The 25031-nt window shown below is 38.8% G+C and overlaps 1 protein-coding gene across 3 annotated transcripts; it reads left to right on the top strand.

Moving 5' to 3' along the window:
• The first annotated feature begins 3 nt into the window (after window positions 1-3).
• FBXO7 (F-box protein 7) lies at window positions 4-24136 on the top strand. 3 transcript variants are annotated; one of them, XM_007975570.3, is made up of 9 exons: window positions 4-416; window positions 4258-4552; window positions 9180-9407; window positions 10356-10497; window positions 13013-13096; window positions 16383-16478; window positions 18361-18537; window positions 20497-20534; window positions 23450-24136. In XM_007975570.3, exons 1-9 carry the CDS (start codon window positions 295-297, stop codon window positions 23834-23836), a joined length of 1569 nt encoding a protein of 522 aa, XP_007973761.1. In that variant the 5' UTR covers window positions 4-294; the 3' UTR covers window positions 23837-24136. The 3 variants fall into 3 exon arrangements, with proteins under 3 accessions (XP_007973761.1, XP_007973764.1, XP_007973762.1); XM_007975571.3 differs by lacking the exon at window positions 4-416 and adding an exon at window positions 565-697 and having other exon boundaries at window positions 4410-4552; XM_007975573.3 differs by lacking the exon at window positions 20497-20534 and having other exon boundaries at window positions 17-416.
• The last annotated feature ends 895 nt before the right edge of the window (window positions 24137-25031 follow it).

The following is a 25031-nucleotide window of genomic DNA, read 5'->3' as shown; positions in this document are numbered from 1 at the left end:
ATCGATCGGCCGACCCCGAGAGGCCTGGCTCCTTTAGGCCGCCTGCCCGCCTCCAGCTCTCGGGGTCCGCTCCAGGCGGGGCCCTCAAGAGTGGGGCGGGCGCTCATATTCCAGAGCCCCACCGGCAGGGCGGCCACGGTGGCGGGGTTGTTTCCTCGTTTCGCCTCAGCAACCCCTCGGCTCCGGTAATAGCCGGTCCGGAGTCGCAGCCGTTTGGGGCGGGAGCTGTTCGGTCCCGCCGCCGTCCCCGTCGCCGCCTCCGGGTCCAGGCCCCACGGGCCGCCTGCCGCCGTCATGAGGCTGCGGGTGCGGCTTCTGAAGCGGACTTGGCCGCTGGAGGTGCCCGAGGCAGAGCCGACGCTGGGGCAGTTGCGCGCGCACCTGAGCCAGGCCCTGCTGTGCACCTGGGGGTACAGGTACGCGGGGGCCGGGGCTGGGCGGCCTGCGGGGAGTGGGGAGTGCTGGGGGTGGGTGCAGGGCGGGTTGGCGTCATCTGTGGGCTGCAGGCGCGGGCGTGGCCGGGCGCTAGGCCAGGTGCGGGGACGCCGGGGGTGGGGGGACCTTCACTGGAGGCTTCGGCTCTTCCGGGCGTCGCGGAGCCGGGGGGGTGCCGGCGACTGGACGCGCGGGTAGTCGGCTGGGGTCCCGCTCCTGGAGAACATGGCGCGGCCTCCCGGGGGCTCCGGTCCCCTCCTGGGTGAGTCATGGCCTCTGGTCTTGCAGTAAACGAAACCGGGGAGAGAAGGGAACGCAAAATTCCCACAACTAGTTAGATTTCAAGTTGGAAATGATGAGCTTGGCTTGGGTTAAACCTTTCTGGACTGTCAGGGGTCCGAGTTAATTTCTTCAGCTGTTGGAGTATTTCAATGAAAAAGTTTGGAAATTGCTGGAAGTTAAAAATCTGCCCTCCATCCGAGGCCACCGGTAGCTTGTATGGCTGCTGTGAAGCGGCAGCAATTTTAGATTGTTATGTTCATGCGCCAGGCATCGCGGCGAGCGCTTGGACTTAGCCGCGCTGTTTTAGAAAGTACAGCGTGTAGGCATGTTTCAGCCCTTTGATTTTCTTGGGCGAAATGTTGCTTTTTTGCTAAAACTGAGGCAAAGGTTGATCTTGAGAGCTTGCAGTTTGGGGGCAGTAAAGTTGAGAAAGGATCATATTCTGTTATTGGTTTATGGGACTGCAGATGAAGCTGCTTTGTTTCCCTAAAAGATACTTTTTGGGGAACAACAATTTGGGAGTAAAGCGGCACGGTAAGAGTGGTCCTCTTCAAATACTGAGCTAGTGAATTTGAAACTTGAGTGTGCTAAGGAAAAATAAAAATGATGTTCCCTGGGGATTTTTAGGTGAATTCTTCAAAAACAAAAACCTTCCTGCGTTTTCACCTTATTTTTAGGGAACTGGGTAAAATGAGGCCGTTATTCTGAACTTCTCGCCCTTTCATTTTTCTGGATAAAACATTATTAGATTGAAAGTAAGCCTGTTTTTTTCCTGATTAAAAAAATAAACCCTAAATAAGATGCTGACATAACTCCTTTTAAACATTATGGTAAGTGACATGCCTACTGTTATTTCTTGTTGTTAAACCCGTGTGTTTTACATACTGTAGGTTATGAGTAGAAGATTGAATAAATCTTCAAACTTAATCTTTTAAAGGTATTACCATGTGTGTATATATATATATTATTATTTTTAAATTAGGCAGTCTTGAAAGGATGTGAAACTCAGTATGACTGTTTGCGCAAAAGGGCCCGTTGGTTTCTCTTTCAGATTTGTTTTTACAGTTGAGGCTGGTTACCTGGACAGAATGTAAACTTCAGCTTGTGAAAGTAAACTCATTTTTTCTGAAAGTATTCTCATTTTCTAATAAATGTGCAGTTTTAAAATACGTCCATATGATATTATTTTTAAAATTACTGAGCAAGTGGAGCTAGGATTCTCATGAAATGCTTTTGTTTTGTTTTTGTTTTACGAGAAAAGTGAAAGCAAGTTTATTAAGAAAGTAAAGGAATAAAAGAATGGCTACTCCATAGACAGAGTAGCCATGAAATACTTTTGAAAAGCCTGGAGTTTCTAGAATTTCATTTCCTGGAATTAAATACTTCTCTTAACTCCCCAATTTCAGAGGTAGAATCCTGGAAAACTACATATTACTTTAGAAATAGCTTTTCCCTTTTTCTAAAGTGGGAGGAAAAGCTGGTATATTTATTGAGTGGACCATGACCTTTTCTACAAACAGATATTTGAATGTACATTGTACTAGATACTGTTTTAAAAAGCAACCTTTTGCTGTGACAGACGACCCGTAAACACACAGTTCTTTTGAGGTGTTTTTCCTTTTTCTGGCAAAGTTGGGGTGGTGGTTTTGTGGGCAGATGGCAGACTTTCAACATTTTGTTTATCAAAGCATTTTGAAAACAGAAGCAGGGCCACCTGTTTTCTAACAAACAGGAATAGCTTCTATTTCAGTAATTTTAATTTCTCTACCAAGGACACTTCAATTAGTAAGAAAAAATATGTTTACGAGTGAAATAAAAACATGAATTATTTGGAGCACTTTTCAAAATGCAGCATTGTGAGAATAAACAATATAATTGTTAAAGGAGTTCATCTTTTGTTAATGTCTCAAAAAAGTAATGAAATTAGTATTGCTGAGTGTAAATGTTTTAAAAAATGTTTTATAGTGTTTTGTTAGTTATTCCTCACCACTGTGTGATGAAAAACATTTTATTCTTCTAATGTCAAATAATCTGCGATGCAGAAAGAATGGGAGTTTGTTGCTTCAGGCTTATTTGAATTCTGAGCTTGTTTAGCAGTGAGCTTTTGGGTTTGTGCTGTGTTCCACTAAAAGGCATCATAACTGACAATCAGTAGAAGGGTGAATGTAGCTTGTCATTGTCAGTAAGAGAGATGAATTTATACTCAGTCATATACATGCACTCCCCTAACTTTTTGTGATTATGAATATATGGATCTGGTTTTTTGGGACCATTGTGGATAAACTGTCCTGTAAGGATATTGAATAGACATCCTTGATTTCACACTCATCTTGATCTTCCCAACTAATGTTTGGTGGTTGCATTTATTTCACAAATACTTTATTTGCCAGTATTGAAGATACGGTTTGAACTGTTCAGACAAGATCCCTGATCTTATGAAACTGAAGTTCTAGTGGCAGAGGTAGGGTAGACAGATAATAGATAAGTAGATACGACGTTTTCAAGTAGAACATAGCAGAATAGAGAGTGCTGGAGTCTGAATGAAAGGCATCTCTGAAGAGGTGACATTTGGGCTGAGACTGGAATGATGAGGAGGAGTCAGTCATTTGAAGATCTGGACGAGCAAATACAGAGGCCCGAAGGCTGCAATGAAGTTGATCTACTTTTTGGAACTGATGGAAAGCTCATGTGAATAGAGAACAGTGAGAGAAGACGGATGGCATAGGATGCAGTAGGAGAAATGGGAAGAGGTCAAACGTTGAGCTTTGGAAGTTATGTTATGGATTCCAAATAGAAGCTATTAGAAGATTTTAAGTGAAGGAATGATGTGATCTAATTTGCATTTTAAAGGTATTTCATTGAATCTTACATGCTGTCACTTGGAAGACACATTGTTTTATGTAACAGCAGGGGAAAAATGCTGTCAGTTGATATGTGATTGATTCTAGGAAGCATCTTAATTTCAAAGATGTCAAAATATACAAAAGTGCATCTTAGAATTGAGGAAAGCATGGATTAATGATAGAGAATTACTGTATCCTGTCCCCCAGGTTGAGAGTTTTGGCCATTAGAAATCTATAGATTAGGCATTCATTGATAAATAATTTTGATATTTTTCTCAAAACTTTAAGCTTGATAGGGTCATGTGTGCCTATAGTCCTAGCTCCTCTGGAGGCTGAGGTGAGAGCATTGCTTGAGCCCAGGAATTTGAGGCTGCCATGAGCTGTGATCGTGCCACTGTGCCACCGCACTCCAGCCTGGGCAACAGAGTGAGACCCTGTCTCTAAAAAACAAACAAAAACAAAAATGTAACTGGACATGGTGGCTTATACCTGTAATCCCAGCAACTCAGGAGGCTGAGGCAGGAGGATTGCTTGAGGCCAGGAGCTTGAGACCAGCCTGGACAACATAGTGAGACCTTGTCTCTTCATGACTTAGTTCTTCTAGGGTCATACTGTGTGCTTATGTATGCTTCAGATGTGCTGTTGAAGGTAACAGAAGTAGGTAGCTCTTACTATGCTTATCCGTCTTTCTTGGCAGTTCTGATACCCGATTTACAATTACATTGAACTACAAGGATGCCCTCACTGGAGATGAAGAGACCTTGGCTTCCTATGGGATTGTTTCTGGGGACTTGATATGTTTGATTCTTCAAGATGACATTCCAGCGCCTAATTTACCTTCATCCACAGATTCAGAGCATTCTTCACTCCAGAATAATGACCAACCCTCTTTGGCCACCAGCTCCAATCAGACTAGCATACAGGATGAACAACCGAGTGATTCATTCCAAGGACAGGCAGCCCAGTCTGATGTTTGGAATGACGACAGTACGGTGGGTATTAAAGACCAATATATCAAATAGAGTAGGTGATAAGTCATATTGAACACCTCAGTTAAATTCTGTTCCAGTCAGGATAATTATCATCAATAGATTGCACATTATTTTACATATATATATATAAATTTTTTTTTTTTGAAACGGAGTCTTGTTCTGTCACCAGGCTGCAGTGCAGTGGCACAATCTCGGCTAACTGCAACCTCTGCCTCCCAGTTCAAGCGATTCTCCTGCCTCAGCCTCCCAAGTAGCTGGGCCTAGAGGTGGTGCACGCCACCACTCCCAACTAGTTTTTGTATTTTTAGTAGAGACAAGGTTTCAGCATGTTGGTGTGGATGGTCTTGATCTCTTGACCTCGTGATCCTCCTGCCTCGACCTCCCAAAGTGCTGGGATTACAGGCATGAGCCACCACGCCTGGCTGCAGATTATATTTTTATAGAATATATTTTTTTTAACTGCTAAATGCCTATACCAATATGGGGCTGGCATCCCAAAGTACCTAGTTTCTGCCTGTTTTGTTCACATACTGTCCTTCAGATGAATTATCCCTTGACTTCTATTATTGTTCCTAAGCTCATGATTCCTAGCCTTGCTTCTCTGATCTGGTCTACTCATTAAGGCTATGGATATGGTCCAATTATGTCCAAATGACTTGCAGGATATTTATACTTGCATTTTTAGATTGTCACTGCAGACTTTATATGTTCAACATAAATTTGGAAATATGTGTGCTCATGTTCCCTTCTTTGTCAGTGGCACTGGTGGTTTTCTGTGATTTTTGACTGCTGAAATCTAGCCTGTTAATAAGCTTTGTCAGTTTTTCTTTTCCATTTCGGGTTCCAATGGCTTTATTCCTCAGTCTGTTTCTGGGTTTGCCTTCTTCCTACATGGTTCTGATGCTATTGTTCCCTTGCTGTCTTTCATAACTCTTTCTCATAAATTTGTGCTCATAATTTTTTAGCTGAAAAATACCATGTATCTCTAGTTCCACCCTGTCATTTTACAGAAGAGGAAAATGATGTCTGTCCTCCTGTACCTGGTGCTCAAGGCTTTCTGGAAAGTTACTCCACTCAACTTTTTTAGGGCTAGTTTCTGTTCTTCCCTCCTTTAAACTGTCATCTCCAATCAGAACAGACCATCATTTCCCCCCGCCCCCACCAGCCAGCACATGCACCTGCTTGCATGCATGTGCATACACACAACCTGGTGACTGCTTTTGTGACTTTGCTCTTACTGTTCACCCAGACTGGAACCTGTTACCTTTCCTCCCTCTCTTGTCTATATTTTCTACCCATCTTCCTAAGCCCCTGCCAACCATAGCCCAATAGTTTTCTTTAATTTCTTTGTATTGATTATCTGATTATCTTTATTGCCTTGTATATGCCTCATCATTTTTCCCACTTTTTTTTTTTTTTGTGACAGTGTACCACTCTCTCACCCAGGCTGGAGTATAGGGCATAATCTCAGCTCACTGCCACCTTACCCTTCTGGAGTCAAGTGATTCTCCCACCTCAGCCTCCTGAGTAGTTGGGACCACAGACACCACCACGCCTGGCTAATTTTTGTGTTTTTGGTAGAGATGGGGTTTCACCATGTTGCTCAGGCTGGTCTTGAACTCCTGACCTCAAGTGACCCGCCCACCTTGGCCACCCAAAGTAATGGGATTACAGAAATGAGTCACTATGCCCAGCCTTTATCCGACCTTTTAATTGTTTGAATGGTACAGATGATCACTTTTATTTTTTTAATACCAATACACGTGCCATCTTGTTAATTGTTTTTTGTATGTACACTTATCACCTCAACTTAATTGCTGGCCTTAAATATTTTTGAGTATAAGTATTCATGGTAACTTGTCATGGCATTAAGTATAGACATATTAAAAAATACTTTTTAATAGATTGGTAAGTTGTGAAAATTATGTCCAGATATGTGGATTTTAATTTATTTTTAAAATTATTGTTGTATCAGTATGTTTCTGCCTCACAGAGGTAAACTGGGGAATGAGTAAGAATATTTTGCTGTATATTTAAATTATGTTTCTGAGTCTTTTTTGCTGATAGGCTTGTTCTGGGATAACTTAGTAGGACCCATTACTTTTACTTCTGTGTACTTTAAAATTGTCTAGTAAGATGAAACTTTTCATAGTATTTGTGATAGTTTGCTAGTTTCCTTTTGGAAAATTTTGAGAAATTAATGTTGCTTGAAGTAACTAATTTCAGTTCTAAGATTTTGCATATTGTTTTGTATTCCAAGACTTGTAAAGGGTGACAGGAAAACCTTAAGAGTATGGAAACTGAGCTTGAGATCTCATAAATAATGCTTTTAAGTACATTACACTCTGTAATGTAAAATGGAGCATTAGAAAAGGAAAATAGATGCGTAAAACTTGAAACCATAGGAGGTAAATTTTACTCTTGTAATTAAATATCAATTTTCTTATTTCGTCATATTTGGGAATTCATCCAGTACCTCTTGAGTCTTGAATGAGAAACGGGTAGCAGGTATCAGAATCTAATATTAGCTCTCATGCATCTTAGTCACTTAGTCACTTTTGTAAATGACATATGGCAAAATGATCTGTTCAGAGAGGTGTGGTGCTCACCATTTTTTTTTCATTTTCACACATGTGAAGAATTTGATAAATACTCATATCAGAATAGCCCAGAGAATGTCAGTAGTTCCCATAGAGTAGGAGTAAGGTTTGACAAGCCCAGCAGGGGATTTTGATATCTCCCTCTCATGTACTTCAGCCTAGGGTAACTCTTTTTCATTTTTCCACATATATTCTGTTCCACACAACTGCCAATAAGTAGTAAATGGCCAAAAGTTAGACATAGTAGTAAAGAAGCAAAACCTGTTGTTCCATAGTTTAGCTTGATGTTAAGTGGTTTTTAATATAGTTGTTTCTATTTTCTCAGGAAATACGGAAATATTTTTGTGCCATACCTCATTTTTGGGTAGTGTGACTTCTCATTGGCCTCTAGGTTTTTACAAGTGACTTTGGATCTTTTCCATAAGCCACAGGTCTTGGGTCCTCAGAGATTTTGGAAGAACAACTGTTACCTCTGGCTCCCTTACATTCCTCCAACCTTTTACATATACTGTGTAATTTTAATTTCCTTTGCCCCTTCTTTAATGGAAATGCAAACCCTAAAAAGAAGAAACTTATGCTTTGCATTAAGAGTTGGGCATATGCCTAGGAAACAAGCTTTCTGAGCAAACTTAATATAGGTAACTTAGTTTTTTTTTTTTCATCTCAAAGTCCTGAGCTGCAAGTTTGGAGATCTGGGTTCATTTCAAATTTTTATTAGTTGGTAACCTTGATTATGTTATTTAATCTTTCAGATTTATAATTACAGGATCTATAAAAAGGCAATACCTGCCATGCCTGTTTTACAGGATTGTTATAAGGTACAAATAAGAAAACATTTTGAAAATAAAGACGTTATGAAGTTGTAAGGTATTATCCTTCAGCATTTGTTCAGCAGACATTGAATACCTGCTTTGTGCTAGGTACTTTACTGGGGTTACAAAAATGGGTGACATGTAGTCTGTTTTTTTATAAGCTTGTAGTCATGGAAGGATGCAGATATGTAATCAGAAAATTGCAGTACAGTGCAGTGTGATAAGGTTAAATAATCAAGGCCGTTGTAAGGCAGAGTTGTGGTCTGTATTACCTCTTTTGAAGAAGTGGAGAATATTGGGGTGAGTAAGAAGGCACTGGCAGAAAGTGAACTTGGTAATGAGTCAGAGATCAGGTGATGGAGGACTCTGTATGCTAAGGGATTTAGAAGTTTGGGCTTCATTTGTAGGCCTGCATTTCTCAGTGTCCTCTGAAAATCTAGTTTCGTGAGATGGTGTTACAGGGATGCTGACTGTTGAAGACGGAGTTTTTTGGTAAAGTGTTATGCACACACTATTATTATTGTTATTAGACTCCTCAGTGTTTTTGTAATGCAAATACAGTATTTTGTGAATATGGAGGGTGAAGTTAGGTGGCTGCAGCATGTAGCATTTTCCACACTTATTCCATGTGGACCGCCTTTTTTCCTAAGAACATCTAAGGCACAATTGAGGGAAATGCTGTTGTCTGTGTTGGGGAGGTACTGGTGAATTTTAAGCTGGGACATAGTACATGATCGGATTTTTAATTGTCAAGAAAACTCAGGCAGCAGGGGATGGGATGTATTGGAAGACAAGAAAGTTGAAGAAGGGATACTTGCAAGGGAAGCTGTTGTTGGATGTCAGGAAATACGTGATGAGAGTCTGAAGTACCAATGGAGCAGGAAGGGGCAACTTTTAGACATGTTTAGGAGTTAGTTTCAGTGGAACTTTGAAGACTGATCAGATTTGGGACAAGGTTTAGTTAGGTAGAGGGAGGAGTCTAGGATGATTTCCAGGTTTTTGATATATCAGCTAGAATTAACAGGTGAGGAATTGAGGATGGAAGAGTAGGTCGCAGGCTTATTTATTTATAAGGACTCACTTAAAATGTCTCCCATTTCTGAACCCAGTGATGTACTTTGACTTTCAGCACTTAGTTCACGTTAGGATACAAAAAATGTATTGTGTAAAAGTAAGTCTTTTTAATTAATTCATTGTTTTGTTTTCCTTTTTCAGTTAGGGCCTAGTCAAAATTTTGAAGCTGAGTCAATTCAAGATATTGAGGATATGGCAGAGGGCACAGGTTTCTATCCCTCAGAACCCATGCTCTGTAGTGAATCGGTGGAAGGGCAAGTGCCACATTCATTAGAGACCTTGTATCAATCAGCTGACTGTTCTGATGCCAATGATGCCTTGATAGTGTTGATACATCTTCTCATGTTGGAGTCAGGTTACATGCCTCAGGTGAGTAAAACAGAAACATCTTATAATTGCTCATACATGTGGATGGTTCCTGCTCTCAAGTTGCCCATAGTCTGAGAGTGGCAGAGATAGACAAAAATATAAAGCACTGTGCTATATTGGTGAAGTTCTGGGAGAGACATATTCATATGTAGGATGCCAGGAATTCATGGAGGAGAACATTTAGAATATTGCTTTTCAAACTTCAGTGTGCTTTGGAATACCTGGGGACCTTATTAAAATGCAGATTCTGATTTAGTAACTGTAGAATGGACCGTGTACTTCTTCATACTCCTGCATAATACCGATGTTGCTGGTCTGCGAGCCATGTTATAAGTTACAAAGATATAGAGTAATTCGGTGATCAGTGCACACCTGCAGCATGCCATGCACTGACCCAGAAATTAGGATATAAAAATATTGGGATATTTCCTGTCCTCAAGGAGTCCATACATAAATAGAGGAGAGAGACAAATAAAAAGATAATCAGAAATAACACAAGTAAACATAGATAATAATACAGTTGAAGTGTAACAGAATTATGAATAGAATGTTAGGGGACGAAAGGAAATGGCAAACAATTTTTCTTTGAAAAAGGCTTTACAGAGGAAGTGATATTTGATTATTTTGGAGTTTTAAATAATCATATGGTTTTGCTAGGCAGAGAAGTGAGTCTTTGAAGAGAGAGATCAATCCCTGTTTCCATGATGCAATTTTACCTATTTGAACAAAAATTTTGATTAAAAGTGTTGTAATATATCATCCTATAATACACAGTATAATTATCCTACAATATAAAATATATTGGCAATATTAATGATTTGATGTGTTGTATTAAGAGGACTATGTGGAATGATTATTTCAAACAAGTTAGGAGTCTTTTGGATTTTTAATCTTTTTGAGAGTAACACCTTTCTTCATTATTTGTTTCCCTTTCATTTCGTTCCCCAGGGCACCGAAGCCAAAGCACTGTCCATGCCGGAGAAGTGGAAGTTGAGCGGGGTGTATAAGCTGCAGTACGTGCATCCTCTCTGCGAGGGCAGCTCCGCTACTCTCACCTGTGTGCCTCTGGGAAACCTGATCGTTGTAAATGGTAATTGGATAGCATAGTCATGGTTGCTCGTTTATGGATTCTTAGATGTTTCTTTCCAAATGTTTTATAGCCACTTCAGTGATTGGCTATCACGATACAGTTGTGAGTCCTTCTCAACTTTATTTGAATTCCTAGACCACTGATAACATGTGTCTGGAAGATTATAGAGTAAGAGGTTGTTGGGTTGTTTAGGCCAGCACCCTTCACTGTTAGGGCATCCATTTTCTTGATGTCTTAATCTTTGTAATATTTTGCTCTGGGGGATAATATTTAATATCCAATATTATCAATATTTGATAATATGAGTGAAATGAGCCTATTATACATGAACTCTTTGGAGAATACTTTTTCTTTATGCCTATGGATGGCTTTATTTTTTTAACGAAAGTCTCTAACTGAGACATGGGGAACTAGAGCTGGGGTCACCATTTATCCAAGTTGGCATCTCTGTGGCCAGCAATGCACAACAACAATGCTAAGTTTACTGAGGCCTTAGTAAGTGTGTGTTTTATTTGCTGGGCCTCCCCCAACAAATGTCACTCTGCATAAATAACTTCCTGTCTCCTTTTTCGTGTTAAGAAATTTCACTGGAATAGCAAGGCATTCCATCTTTGTGTTTTAGTTCAGATACCACTTTGGTTCATATCTACTCCTAGTGGTCTATCATAGCCACACATCCTGGAGATCCATTTGAATGACTAGGAGCTTTCATTTTTATTCTGTTTTGGTTTTTGAGATTTATCCTTATAGTTAGAAAAATAGTGTGGTAAGATTGGGAGGGCTGCATTTGTTGTTTTGTTTATTCAGTATAGCTCATCTTTTTTGTTTAGCAAAGGAAGTTGCTTTGGTAAGCCTTAGGTTCAAGGTTTAGGTCAGGTTTTCAGTATGTTCTGCAGCTACTCCTTTACCTAGATGAAAGTTAGGTAGAAGCCCTATCACCACTTAAAGCAGCGAAATGTTTATCTGTTTCATTTATTGAAGTTCTGTGTAAGATTCTGTTTGAAAAAAATGGTGGTGGTTTTTTTTTCCTGCTAAAATCTATTTTGAAACTACTGACTGCTGTCTTGATCTTTGAGATGTTGGATAGTTCTCATTCCCCTCTTATGAAGTTTCTTTTTTTTTTTTGAGACAGGGTTTTGCTCTGTCACCTAGGCTGGAGTGCAGTAGCCAGAGCATGGATCATTGCATCCTTGACCTCCTGGGCTCAAGCGATGTTCCTCCTTGGCCTCCTGAGTAGCTAGGACCACAGGCGTGTACCACCACACCTGGCTATTTTTTATTTTATATTTTGTAGAGATGAAGTCTCACTGTGTTGCCCAGCCTGGTCTGGAACTCCTGGATTCAAGCAGTATTTCTGCCTTGACCTCCCAAAGGGCTGGGATTACAGGTGTGAACCACGCCTGACCTCTTAAGAAATATCTATTTCTTTAGTCATAAGATTCTTTGAAATGTTATTTAAAAGTCTCAAAACGTTAGGTTTAATAGCTTTGGTGGTACTTCACGTTTGTCAGGACATGACTGATGACACTAGGACCTAGCAATGTCTGTTCAGCAGTTCATCATAATTAGCAAATGTAGCTTTTAGTTTGGCATTCTCGTACACAGAGTGTCAACAGTTTCTGCCTTCATCTCATCATTCTGCTACATCACATCATAACTTGCAAGGTTGAAGTTACCAAATAGTAAATGTGTAGTTGCAAATTTTGCCTTGATTTCTTATAAAAGCACTTAATGATGTATATAATAATGTCTATTCACTAGATTCAGAATACTTAATATAAAAAGAATAACTACTGAATGTCTTGATGATTTCTTAATTTCTGATACTTTGTTTCTTTACTGTTCTTGGCAAATCAGCTCTTGGCAGACTTGCATGGCAGCCAGCCATTCCAGGATTGATTCTTTGAAAAGAGCAGTGTGTCTTTAAATCTTTCCTTCACTCCAGGCATCCTGCTTGGTACACATGTGCATAAGCACATCACTGGGCTCTTTCATGGGATGAGTTGAAGCGTGCCTTTGTATACATGATTAAAATTGAACCCTCTGGTGATGTCAAGAATATTGGTCCTTTGGGTCTGGAAGAGAGATGATGCTCTGAAAACTGGCAAGATTATTTTAATGAACAAGGGAAGACTCATTGCCAAGGGTTAAATAAAAGATAAATGGAGTTTTTAGTGACTTCATTAGAAATAATGATTTTATTGTGTTTAGTTGCCTCTGATTAGCCTTGTTGCGTATCTTTCAATTACTAATAAGCTGCTGCCTAGTGGATTTTATATAAAGATGCTTACTGTAGTCTTTAAAGGTGGTGTTGTAGAGTGATTTTTACTTCATGTGATGCCAGGTTTACACTTTTGAACTTGCTATCAGAGAAAGAAATAGGCGAAGAACAGTTTGTTTTGTATAATGTGTCCTTAGTATATTAGGAGCAAGGAAATGCAAGCCCATACTAAACAAGAAAGGCAGTTGATGAAGTGACAGCATTTTTTATCATCTTTCTTTTGTTTATTTACAGCTACACTGAAAATCAACAATGAGATTAGAAGTGTGAAAAGATTGCAGCTGCTACCAGAATCTTTTATTTGCAAAGAGAAACTAGGTAATATAAACATTATTTAACTTTTGGAGTGAAACTCTGTGAAATTCGTATAAGAAAAAAATCTGAAGGATAATGTTGAAAAGACAGAAAATTTCTATATGAGATTAAAGCATATTGAAGATAATGTGGTTTGCTTAAGAATGCAAAGGTTTAAAAAATGCAAAAATTTTGCTTATAATTTGAGGAGTTTGTTTCTTGTTTTTCTTAGGGTCATAGAGTGCTGAATTATATTGTTATGAGATAACACTAGTATGTAATTTATTACACTCTGATGATAGTTCATAGTTTCTGTACTAATCTTTGGAGATCTCTCTGGTATCATATTTAACCAATATGGAGATCTGTGTTTCATGGAAGTAATTCAAGTTCATTATTAAAGATTATTGGAGGAAAAACTGCAATCAAAATCTTTGTTTAAACCTACATAAATTTGATTGCTGTTTTATACAGATTGATACTTTACCAAAAGTTTGCATTCTAGGTAAGTTTTTGCCTAAACTCTATAAAATTATTAATAGATGCAAAGAAGACAGATTTTCCTTTTTATCATTTTTCAGTTAAACCAAACTGTGAGAGGCAGTTACAGGTGGTTAGAGGAGAAGAGAGAAGGTGGAGAGGGGAACTGACATTTTTTAAGTGCCTGTTTCATTATGTACTTGTGTCTGTACATATGTTATTCCATTTAATCTTCTTAGTAAACTTAGGAGGGTTTTAAGAGCCTAGTGGGAATGTTGTGGTACAGTGGGAAGATGGCATTTATAGTAGTCATTTAAGAAAGGCTGGCTAGATTGACATTGTTGCTTTGAAGGTCTAAAGACTTATTCTTGTTCATTCCTAGGGGAGATCAGCCCTGAGAGATGGATTTATACTAACTAAAACTGATAGGAAAAGGAGACAGCAGAATACATATTTATAATGGTCTCTGGTTGGACGTAGAATCAGAACTTGGGCATTAGGTGAATTGAGCTTTTTTTTTTTTTTTTTTTTTTTGAGATGCAGTCTCGCTCTGTCGCCAGGCTGGAGTGCAGTGGTGCTATCTTGGCTCACTGCAACCTCCGCCTCCCGGGTTCAAGCAATTCTTCTGCCTCAGCCTCCCGAGTAGCTGGGACTATAGGCGCACACCACCATGCCCCGCTAATTTTTTTGTATTTTTAGTAGAGACAGGATATCACCATATTGACCAGGCTAGTCTCGAACTCCTGACCTCGTGAAATTTTTTTTGTATTTTTAGTAGAGACAGGCAATCACCATATTGGCCAGGCTGGTCTCGAACTCCTGACCTTGTGATCTGCCCGCCTCGGCCTCCCAGAGTGCTGAGATTACAGGCGTGAGCCACCGCACCTGGCCGAGTTGAACGTTTAATGTCAGACTAGGCCAGAGTTTCTCAATCTTTTTATTTATTATCACTTCCCAAAGGAGCCTTCGGAGATTTTTCCCCTCGATCTCTCTCCTTCATGAAATTTAATACCACAAATATATTTTACTTATGTACTGTGACCCTTTGAAGGATCACAAACCAATATAATGGTTTTGAACCTGTCAAGCACCAGTTTTTGCCCCGGTTGAAACTGCATAAACTGGACTGATGAATCTGTATAGATGAGTTTTATCATTAGGGTCAGAAAAACTTGAAATTCCTTGGTTATGACACTCCATATTTATCACTGTATAGGGAGGACCTTGTTATGGAGAGTAGAAATACTTTACACTCTACAGCAGTAGAGGTTTTATGCCCATTTTCTAGATCAGGAAACAGATCTAGAGGAAGCTAAGTTACTTAAGGGTCACAGAGCTAATCAATGGTGAAATACAGGATTGGAATAGATTTGGCTGACTCCCAGCCTTTTAAAACAACTTTTACAGGAATGTAGCTCAGATTGCTATTCTTTATCTGCTTTCTCTTAAAAAAGGAAAAAGGAAATGGAAAGGAGGAGGAACGTTAAATACTGTTAAATTACAACTTTATGGACTGTTATAATGAAGTATTTTTAATAAAGTCTTTTACGTTGAGTAGGAATATGCTGCTCATTTGGCAAGTCGTTTTAATGAATTTTTACTGTGACTGATAGCACCTAGTAACTACAACTAGACACTGTTATTTATCCTTTTATTCATAAGTTTCTAATTAAATAGTTACATACCAGGTTGCTGAAGTAAAAAAATTCATTTAAAGAAAATCATTTTTCACATTTGAAAAAAGCCCTTGAGCCAAATTGATTTTTAAAAATGATACCTCGACAGCAAATTTCAGTTCAAGATTGCAAGTCACACAACAAAGGTTTAGACATTAGCTGCGTGTCTCTTTCCTTCTTATTGATCCTGTTATACTGAGTGTTTTATTTGTTATAGATAGTGAAATACATAAATATGGAATGGGGAAGGAGCAAGCATAAATTGTCTACTGATACACTAGGCACTGCTCGTGGAGCTCTCAGTTATAACAGCCTTACCGGGTGTAGTGGTGGCGTCTCCCTTAAACAGTGGAGCAAAAAGGTGAGGATCAGAGGGGCAGGTTATTTGTCCAAGGCTATACACTTGGTAAATAGCAAAACAAGTGGGAACCTCGGCTGCAATTTGGTAGTGCGTCCATACTTTAATATGAGTCACATGGGGATCTTATTAAACTACAGGTTCTGATTTGGTAGGTCTGCAGCGGGCCTGAGATTCAGTAGTTCTAAACAGTTCCAGGTATTGTCAGTTCTGGTGATCTGCCGCCCACATTTTGAGTAGCAGTGTGGTGGCTAAAAATGAGTGCTTTTGAGCCACACGGACTTGGGTTTGTGCACTGTTCTGCCACTAACCATGGGGCCTTGGACAGGCTTTCTGTACCTTGACCTGTTTTTAAAATGGCGATAGTAATTACTTAGGAAAGAACTTCTGATGTGAAAGTTTGAAAAATGCTTGACACAGGTGCTGATACATAGTCATCATGTGATAAATGCTATTAATTTACCAGGTTCTAAGTGTTACAGGAGCAGGTCTCCACTGTATCCTCAGTGCCTAGCACAGATTGATAGCTATTCGGGAAATCTTCCTGTGTATGAATCTCACACAAGCTTTTTCTACAATTGCAGCCTATGAGCTAGAGAGGTTGGGCACAACTCTACTAATTTGATAGCATGGAATTTTTAGCTTTTATATCTAAGATTCAGTTTTATCAAGTCTTGCACTGTACTTCTTCCATGAAGGAATTTGGTTCATGCTTATCTTTGTGAATTATTTGTTAATATTTATTTGCCATGTTGATTGTGTTTGGGTTTTGATTTTTCATTAAAAAATATTCTAGGGGAAAATGTATCCAAGATATACAAAGATCTTCAGAAACTCTCTCGCCTCTTTAAAGACCAGCTGGTGTATCCTCTTCTGGCTTTTACCCGACAAGGTAAGAGATGAAATACTGTCTCAGTTCAAGGGACTGTAAAGAATATAAGTATACTTAGTATTCTTGGTGGGTATGACATCTGACTGCCCTCTTTTCTGCTGCTAGCTAAATGTTCCTCTTTTAAGACTAAGCTTAATATTCCTTAAGTGCTATTTACTTGCTCTTTGTATTTCCATGCTATTTTGTACATATTTTTATTATAGACTCTTTTCCATGGACTATAATTGTTGATATGATTTCTTTCCACCTAAAGTTGGGAATATCTTGAAGGTAGGGAATATATCTTACGTTTGTATTCTTGTGGTCTAGCATGGGGTCAGGTACATAATAGATGCTCTTTCTCTCTATACACACATATATTTATATATGTGTGTATATATATGTATGTGTATATATATACACACACACACACATATAAATAATATATGGTCTGTAATTGGATCTGAGTTTTTTTTTTAAACCATTTATTGGAGGCTCTATGCAGGCACTTTGTTGGATATTTCACATGCACTCTTATTTACTGCTAATGACTTTGAAGTAAATTTTATGGTACTGATTTTATACATGATGAAATCATAATTCAGTAAGATTTATAATTCACTCAAGATCCTTATATTAGCTTTCTCTTATTATTTTTTTTGCAGTTAAAAAAATTTAAAATCTCAGTGACTTACAGTGAAATTTACTTCTCGCTCGTGTACATGTTGTGTGTGGGTTTGCTTTGGCTGAAGGAGTTGTCTTTATCTAGGACGTGCTCCTCTTGTGGTGTGCCAGTGGCCCAATTATGTGTTGGTTCAGTGCTTTTGCCCAGAAATTATATATGTCACTTCCACTCACATTTTATTGAAAAAATAAGACAAAAATGGCCAAGCCTGATGGTAGTGGGGTGGGGAAGTATAATTATGTGTAGGAAGTGATTGAGAACCACAATACAATCTCCCACAATTCTCCAACTAGTAGGTAGTTTCTGACTTATGTGAATAGATAGTGGCTTTTATTTGCTGTCTGTGTGTAGAGAAGTAAGTAACATTTTTGGTGTCAAGTTGAATGGTGGCATGTCTATTATAACAGTAGTCTTCTCTGTAGTTGGTGATGAGGGAAAGGAAGTAATGTCAATTGAAAAACACATATAGATATGTCTTTGTTGGATTTTGATTATTTTTGCTAGTGGAGAAAAGTACCACAAATATTTTGAAGGTGCTGATAACCAAAACATAATTTTCACTGAACTTGGAACATATTATTTTTCTTTTCCTTTCTTGGCTTTGTTGCTGAATTTATCTATCTCTTTTTAGCCTGCTAGACTTCAGGTAATAGTAATTTGCTAACACTTGAGTGCTTATGCTTGGTGTGCCAAACATTGTTCTAAGCACTTAATACGTATTAATACATTTACTTCTCACAACAACTCATTGAAGTCGGTGGGATGTAATATTAATCCATTTTACAGATGAAATTAAGTTAGAGTTTAAATAACTTGTCCAAAGGCACACAGTTAATAACTGGCAGGGAAGCCAAGAATTACTCATTGTCTGTAGTTGAATAAAGAAATATTGTTGTATTGAATAATGTTTGAGACAGAAGAGGCCATTGGCTAGAATTTAGCAATTGTTATAGTTATTTGATTTATATTAAAAAGCATTTGTCTTTCTACTAAAACATCAAGGGAGTAAGGGCCTAGAGTTGCATGAGTTAGTAGTAATTATAGTCAAGCTGGGGTTAAAAATTCGTTGTAGATGATGCATACTTGGGGATAATTAAGAGTACCATCTAATTTTTTGCCACTTTAGAAAGGAACAGGTGGCAACTTTGTTGACTGTGTGGAGAAAGCCAGATGTTCTTTACTCAGTAATACCTGTTACTTCTCTTTTTTTCCTTTTAGCACTGAGCCTACCAGATGTATTTGGGTTGGTCGTCCTCCCGTTGGAACTGAAACTACGGATCTTCCGACTTCTGGATGTTCGTTCCGTCTTGTCTTTGTCTGCAGTTTGTCGTGACCTCTTTACTGCTTCAAATGATCCGCTTCTGTGGAGGTTTTTGTATCTGCGTGATTTTCGAGGTGATTTCCATGACGACATATTCACAAGAAAGGGCTCTTTCTTACTGTCTTAATTACTCAGCTCATCAAAAGTTTTTAGTTGTAGGATTTTTCTGTTGCAAATAATTTTAATAGCCTTAAAGAGACTGACTCTAAGCTTCATATACCTTTGCCTGTGTCCCTAAAACCCTCTCATTTTTGTATTTTGCACAACACAAATCGCTCATTAGTGTAAGAAGATTATTTCAGGATAGAAAAATGAAAGTAAGACAGGCTTATTTTCTCGCTAGAGACAATAGTCAGCATCTGACTTAGAAATGAGCTGGCATTTCTGAACTGCTTTCGTGGTTGAGACCAGTATGTAAGTTAAGAGAGTTTTGTTGACCTGTTCCATGTTGCTAGGGCAGCTTTATTTCTGTATGGTCACATTATGGTGACCTGGTAATTATTGTGGCACTGATGATGGTAGAACTTGTGCATCAGGATTTCCTGCTACAAGGCCAAAAACCTGATTGTGGAACTTTTTTTCTGCTGCCACCATTTTACTACATATTGGTGTTTTCAGATTGTTTGACCCTGGGGTGGGTCATGAAATCCATTTAATGGGTCGTGTTACAAAAAAACTCACAATGGAAAAATCCATATTTATTTTATAAATAGCATTCCTATTTATGTTTTTTTCTTTTAAAATTTCAAAATGTAAGAAGTGTAAATGACCTGGTGTGTTCCTTTTCCTCTTCTTTGATTCCTGAGGTCCTCTTTTTGCTTTTTTTATGTCCCTGAATTTGACATTTAAAATGTTATTTTGTCTCAGTTGGCAGCAAGAAAGCATCATCTCAAAAAATAATTCATTTTATTTTATTTTATTTTATTTTTTTGAGATGCCCTGGAGTGCAGTGGCGCAATCATTGCTCACTGCCACCTCCAACTCCTGGGCTCAAGTGATCTTCCCTCCTCAGCCTTGTAAGTAGCTGAGACTATAGGCATACGCCCCCATACCTGGCCAACTTTTTTGTTTGTTTATTTTTAGTGGAGACAAAGTCTTGCAGTGTTGCCCAGGCTGGTCTCCAACTCAAAAAAGAATTAAAAATATAGTAAAAAATAAAAGGCAGAATGACTGATGTATATGGAAGCACTGAGAAAAAGCAGGGTATGATATAAATACTCATAAAAGGAACAAATACCCTTTCACTTGTATATTCAAGTTTAGGATTAAAGCACAATTATTCTTTAATTTTTAGATTGTGGCCCACAAGCTCATTTATAAGCTGTTCAGATTTTTCTATAGATACAATGTTATGGGGCCAGAGCTTTTATAAACCTTACTTCCTTGCTAATGTAGTAACTTGTAGAGAAGATATCATCATCTTTTATGCAAACACTTTTGTATACTTAAAGTTGAATGGGTTTCTTTTTCCCCATTTCACATATTTCAAATAAATAAGTACATTAAGAAATACTTAGTTATGGTCATGCTTCTGATAGCCGAGTCATTCAGGACATGGTTGGGAGAAAATAGTGTAACCGGAATATGGATGAAAGACTAAGTCAGTGTGACCTGCAGTAATGAACATGGGCTGTAATACAGAAACTCTGAGGTTACCCAGTTTGGTGTAACATGAGACATTGGATTAGAAGCAGATGACACACCTAAATGAGATTAGGGGGAGAAGATACAGTGTAGAACCAGTTAATGGAGGAAGAGAGCATGTTTCTCCATAGTCCCTGAGGAATCACTGCATTGAATTACCGTGTAGCACAGAGCAGCGGTGATCACCCTTAACCATCAAGAAAGTGTTTGAATTAGATAAGAAAATACGAATGATATAGTGTGTGTTATATAAATGATTAGTTTTTTTTCTTTTTTTCTCATGCTTAATGGGTAAGTTTCACTTTTCTTAGGAGAAAAACAAAACCCATTGTTTAATGCTGGATGAATGAAATGTTTTTAAATCCTTATTTTTCATTTTTCCTTTGTAGACAATACTGTCAGAGTTCAAGACACAGATTGGAAAGAAGTAGGTATTTTTAAATATTAAGGCTAATATCCATAACACAGAAATGACTAGTGAATTAATATATTAAGGGTATATTTTCACTTTTATATGATGTAATGAAATCTGTTTTCATTTAATTTACTGCTAAATTTCAGTAAATGAAAATGTTTTCAACTTTTACTTTAGACTCAGTCCTTATTTTCTTATAATTATATGGAAAAAATGTTAACACGATTATTTTTCATCTTTACTTATTGTAAAACATTCTTTTGTTGCAACAAAATTTAAATGAATTGTCTTTGTGCTGGAGTAGTCATCAGCTGTTCAGCTAGTTAAAATAGTACCTTATGAAAAGAATATATTATACTGTTTCATAAGGTACTATTTTAATGTCTCCATAACAAACTGCAAGGTAGAGCAGCAAGTGCGGATGGAGAAGCTGCTCCAAGTTATCCAGAAGATGTAGCTAAAATCACTGATGAAGGTGGCTGCATTACACAACAGATTTTCAATGTAGATGAAACAGCTTTCTATTGGAAGAAGACGCCATCTATTTCATAGCTAGAGAGAAGTCAGTGCCCAGCTTCAAAGGACAGGCTGACTCTTTTTTTAGGGACTAATGCAGTTGGTGATTTTTGAAGCCAGTGCTTGTTGACCATTCTGAAAATCCTAGGGCCCTTAACAATTATGCTCACTCAGGCCTGGTGTGGTGACTCACGCCTGTAATCCCAGCACTTTGGGAGGCCGAGGCAGGCGGATCACCTGAGGTCAGGAGTTCAAGACTATCTTGGCTAACACGGTGAAACCGTGTCTCTACTAAAAATAAAGAAAATTGCCGGGTGTGGTGGTGTGCATCTGTAATCCCAGCTACTCAGGAGGCTGAGGCAGGAGAATCACTTGAACCGGGGAGGCAGAGGTTGCAGTGAGCCAAGATCGCTCCATTGCACTCCAACCCAGGAGACAGTGCAAGACTCTGTCTCAAAAAAAAAAAGAAAAGAAAAAAGGAATTATGCTAAATCTGTGCCTTTGCTCTGTAAATGGAACAACAAAGCCTGAATGACAGTACGTAGTTTATGGCATGGTTTACTGAATATTTCAAGTCCACTATTGAGGCCTACTGCTTATAAAAAATAAAATACTACTGCTCATGGACAATGCAGCCAGTCGTCCCACATCTCTGATGGTGATGTGCAAGGAGATTAACGTTTTCATGTCAGCAAACACAACTGCATTCTGAAGCTCATGGATCAAGGAGTAATTTTGACTTTGAATCTTATTATTTAAGAAATACATTTTGTAAGGCCATAGTTGCCAGAGACAGTGATTCCTGATGGATCTGGACAAAGGAAACTGAAAACCTTTTGGAAAGGATTTACCCTTCTAGATGCCATTAAGCATATTCAGGATTCATGGGGGGAGATGAAATACCAACATTAACAGGAGTTTGGAAGTTGATTCCAATCCTCATGGATTACTTTGAGGGGTTCAAGACCTCAGTGGAGGAGTGCAGATGTGATGGACCTAGCAAGAGAGCTAGAATTAGAAGTGGAGCCTAAAGATGGGACTGAATTGCCGTAATCTCACAGTCAAACTTGAATGGATGAGAACTTGCTTTTTATAGATGAAGACAGAAAGTGTTTTTTTTAAAAAAAAAAATGTCGGCCGGGTGTGGTGGCTCACACCTGTAATCCCAGCATTTTGAGGGGCCGAGGTGGGCGGATCACGAGGTCAGGAGATTGAGACCATCCTGGCTAACACAGTGAAACCCCATCTGTACTCAAAATACAAAAAATTAGCTGGGCGCGGTGGCGGGCGCCTGTAGTCCCAGCTAACTTGGGAGGCTGAGGCAGGAGAAAGGTGAACCCGGGAGGTGGAGCTTGCAGTGAGCCGAGATCGCGCCACTGCACTCCAGCCTGGGGGACAGAGCAGTGAGACTCTATCTCAAAACAAAAAAAGTCAGTAGTTTTTGGGTTACAGGTGGTTTTTGGTTACATGGATAAGTTCTTTAGTGGTGATTTCTGAGATTTTAGTGCACCCGTCACCCAAGCAGTGTAAACTGTACCCAAGATGTAGTCTTTTAGCCCTTACCTCCCTCCCAGCCTTTCCCCCTAAGTCCCCAGAGTCCATTATGTCATTCTTATGCCTTTGCATCCTCATAGCTTAGCTCTCACAAGATTTGATTTTCCATTCTTGAGTTACTTCACTTAAAATAATGGCCTCCAGCTGCAACCAAGTTGCTGCAAAAGACATTATTTCATTCCTTTTTATGGCTGAGTAGTATTCCATGGTATACATATACCACCTTTTCTTTATCAGTGGTTTCTTGGAATGGAATCTATTCCTGGAAAACAAAGGATTTCGAATATTACATAAATTTAGTTGACAAAACAGAAGCAGGGTTTGAGAAGGTTGACTCTGATTTTGAAAGTTTTACTGTGGGTAAAATGCGATCAAACAGCATCGCACGTACAGATAAATCTTTCATGAAAGGAAGAGTCCGTCAATGTGGCAGACTTCACTGTTGTCTTATTTTAAGAAATTGCCACAGCCACTTCAGCCTTTAGCAACCAGCACCCTGACCCGTCAGCAGCAATGAATGTGGAGGCAAGACCCTCTACTAGCAAAAAGATTGCAACTTGCTAAAGACTCAGGTGATTGTTAGCATTTTTTATCAATAAGTATTTTTAAATATTTTTAAGTACATTGTCTTTTTAGATATAATGCCATTGCACACTTACTATAGTAAACGTAGGATTTATATACACTGGGAAACCAAAAAATTTGTGTGACTTGGTTTATTGCATTGGTTTGGGACTAAATCCACAGTATCTCTGAGGTGTACCTATAGATCTTTACTATGAAAGCAAATTAGAACTATAGGGAAACATCCAGATCACTTACCTTATCTTGTTCTTTTATTTTTCTTTTTTCTACAGCTGTACAGGAAGAGGCACATACAAAGAAAAGAATCCCCCAAAGGGCGGTTTGTGATGCTCCTGCCATCGTCAACTCACGGCATTCCATTCTATCCCAACCCCTTGCACCCTAGGCCGTTTCCTAGCTCCCGCCTTCCTCCAGGAATTATCGGGGGTGAATATGACCAAAGACCAACACTTCCCTATGTTGGAGACCCAATCAATTCACTCATTCCTGGTCCTGGGGAGACGCCCAGCCAGTTCCCTCCACTCAGACCACGCTTTGATCCAATTGGCCCACTCCCAGGACCTAACCCCATCTTGCCAGGGCGAGGCGGCCCCAATGACAGATTTCCCTTTAGACCCAGTAGGGGTCGGCCAACTGACGGCCGCCTGTCATTCATGTGATTGATTTGTAATTTCATTTCTGGAGCTCCATTTGTTTTTGTTTCTAAACTACAGATGTCAACTCCTTGGGGTGCTGATCTCGAGTGTTATTTTCTGATTGTAGTGGTGAGAATTGCACTCCCAGAAGCCTTTTAAGAGATATATTTACAGCCCTAGGGGTGGTGTGACCCAAAGGTTCCTTTGTGGCAAGGTTGGCCTTGGGAATAGTTGGCTGCTGATCTCCCTGCTCTTGGTTCTCCTCTAGATCGAAGGTGGTTTTCTGATGCTGTTCTTACCAGATTAAAAAAAAAGTGTAAATGACATGGTGGTCTTGATTTTTATTACAGAAAGATATGTAATAAATATTCAGAACAGATACACAATGTTATTTGGACATTTCAGAATTATCAGAACATAGCATAGGCAGATAATTTTTGTAAGGGGTTTCTGTTTTTTTGTTTTGTTTTGTTTTGTTTTTTCATTTTAGCAGTGCTCTATCTTTTTCAAAGGCCTGATTTATGAACTGAATGAAAGCAGCTAGTTTGGTTGAACTGGACTTGGGGTGGGTGCTTTGGCCACACACCCACTCAGGTCCACCTCTTCTCTCTCTGCAGCTCTTTCTTGGGTTCTGTGGTGGAACTTTCTGGGCTGTGAAGCAATGTTGTTCAAAGGCCATTTGGTATTAGGGACTCCTGTTTGTGGCTCCTGGGATGAGGTGGTTATGATTTTGTTTTCCTTGTGTTTTGAACACTTAGCCCCTAATTTGTAATTTAAGTAGATGATATCTTTTTAAAAAGTTTTACTGCTGTGAGTGCTAATCAGGTATTGTTCTTCAAAGATAGCCTCTTATTTGAAGAACATTTTGCTTTTCAGACTTAAATACACAAAATTCAAGATTTATTTTTTCTACAACAAGAAAAAGGCCAAACACAAATGACTTATACAAACAACTATAGAAACATGCTATAGTGACAAAATCTGATTCACAACATAGGAATAAACCACTACTAGCATCTACAGAAAATAGGAATATTGCCAATGTCTTCCTGCTTTTTTAAAAATTGTTTTGCATATAAGGAAATGGCTTGGAATGTTAAGTGCTGCAAGAATATTTTGAGTCCTACATACAAGTGAATTTTTTTTTTTTTGCTACACATGTATATTGAGTTTTTTTTTTTTTAACATCACAGTGAAGAAAATTCAGTCAATAATATGA

The sequence above is a fragment of the Chlorocebus sabaeus genome, chromosome 19 (genome assembly GCF_047675955.1).
Source record: "Chlorocebus sabaeus isolate Y175 chromosome 19, mChlSab1.0.hap1, whole genome shotgun sequence".
NCBI classification, from domain to species: domain Eukaryota; kingdom Metazoa; phylum Chordata; class Mammalia; order Primates; family Cercopithecidae; genus Chlorocebus; species Chlorocebus sabaeus.
This window is presented reverse-complemented; position numbering and strand designations above follow the sequence as displayed.

Bases quoted from the DNA above. Each gene is read 5' to 3' on its own strand.
- FBXO7 (XM_007975570.3), top strand. From the start codon at position 295: ATGAGGCTGCGGGTGCGGCTTCTGAAGCGGACTTGGCCGCTGGAGGTG. The intron at 417-4,257 runs GTACGCGGGGGC...CTTTCTTGGCAG, and splicing joins CTGTGCACCTGGGGGTACAG to TTCTGATACCCGATTTACAA. The intron at 16,479-18,360 runs GTAAGAGATGAA...TTTTCCTTTTAG, and splicing joins TCTGGCTTTTACCCGACAAG to CACTGAGCCTACCAGATGTA.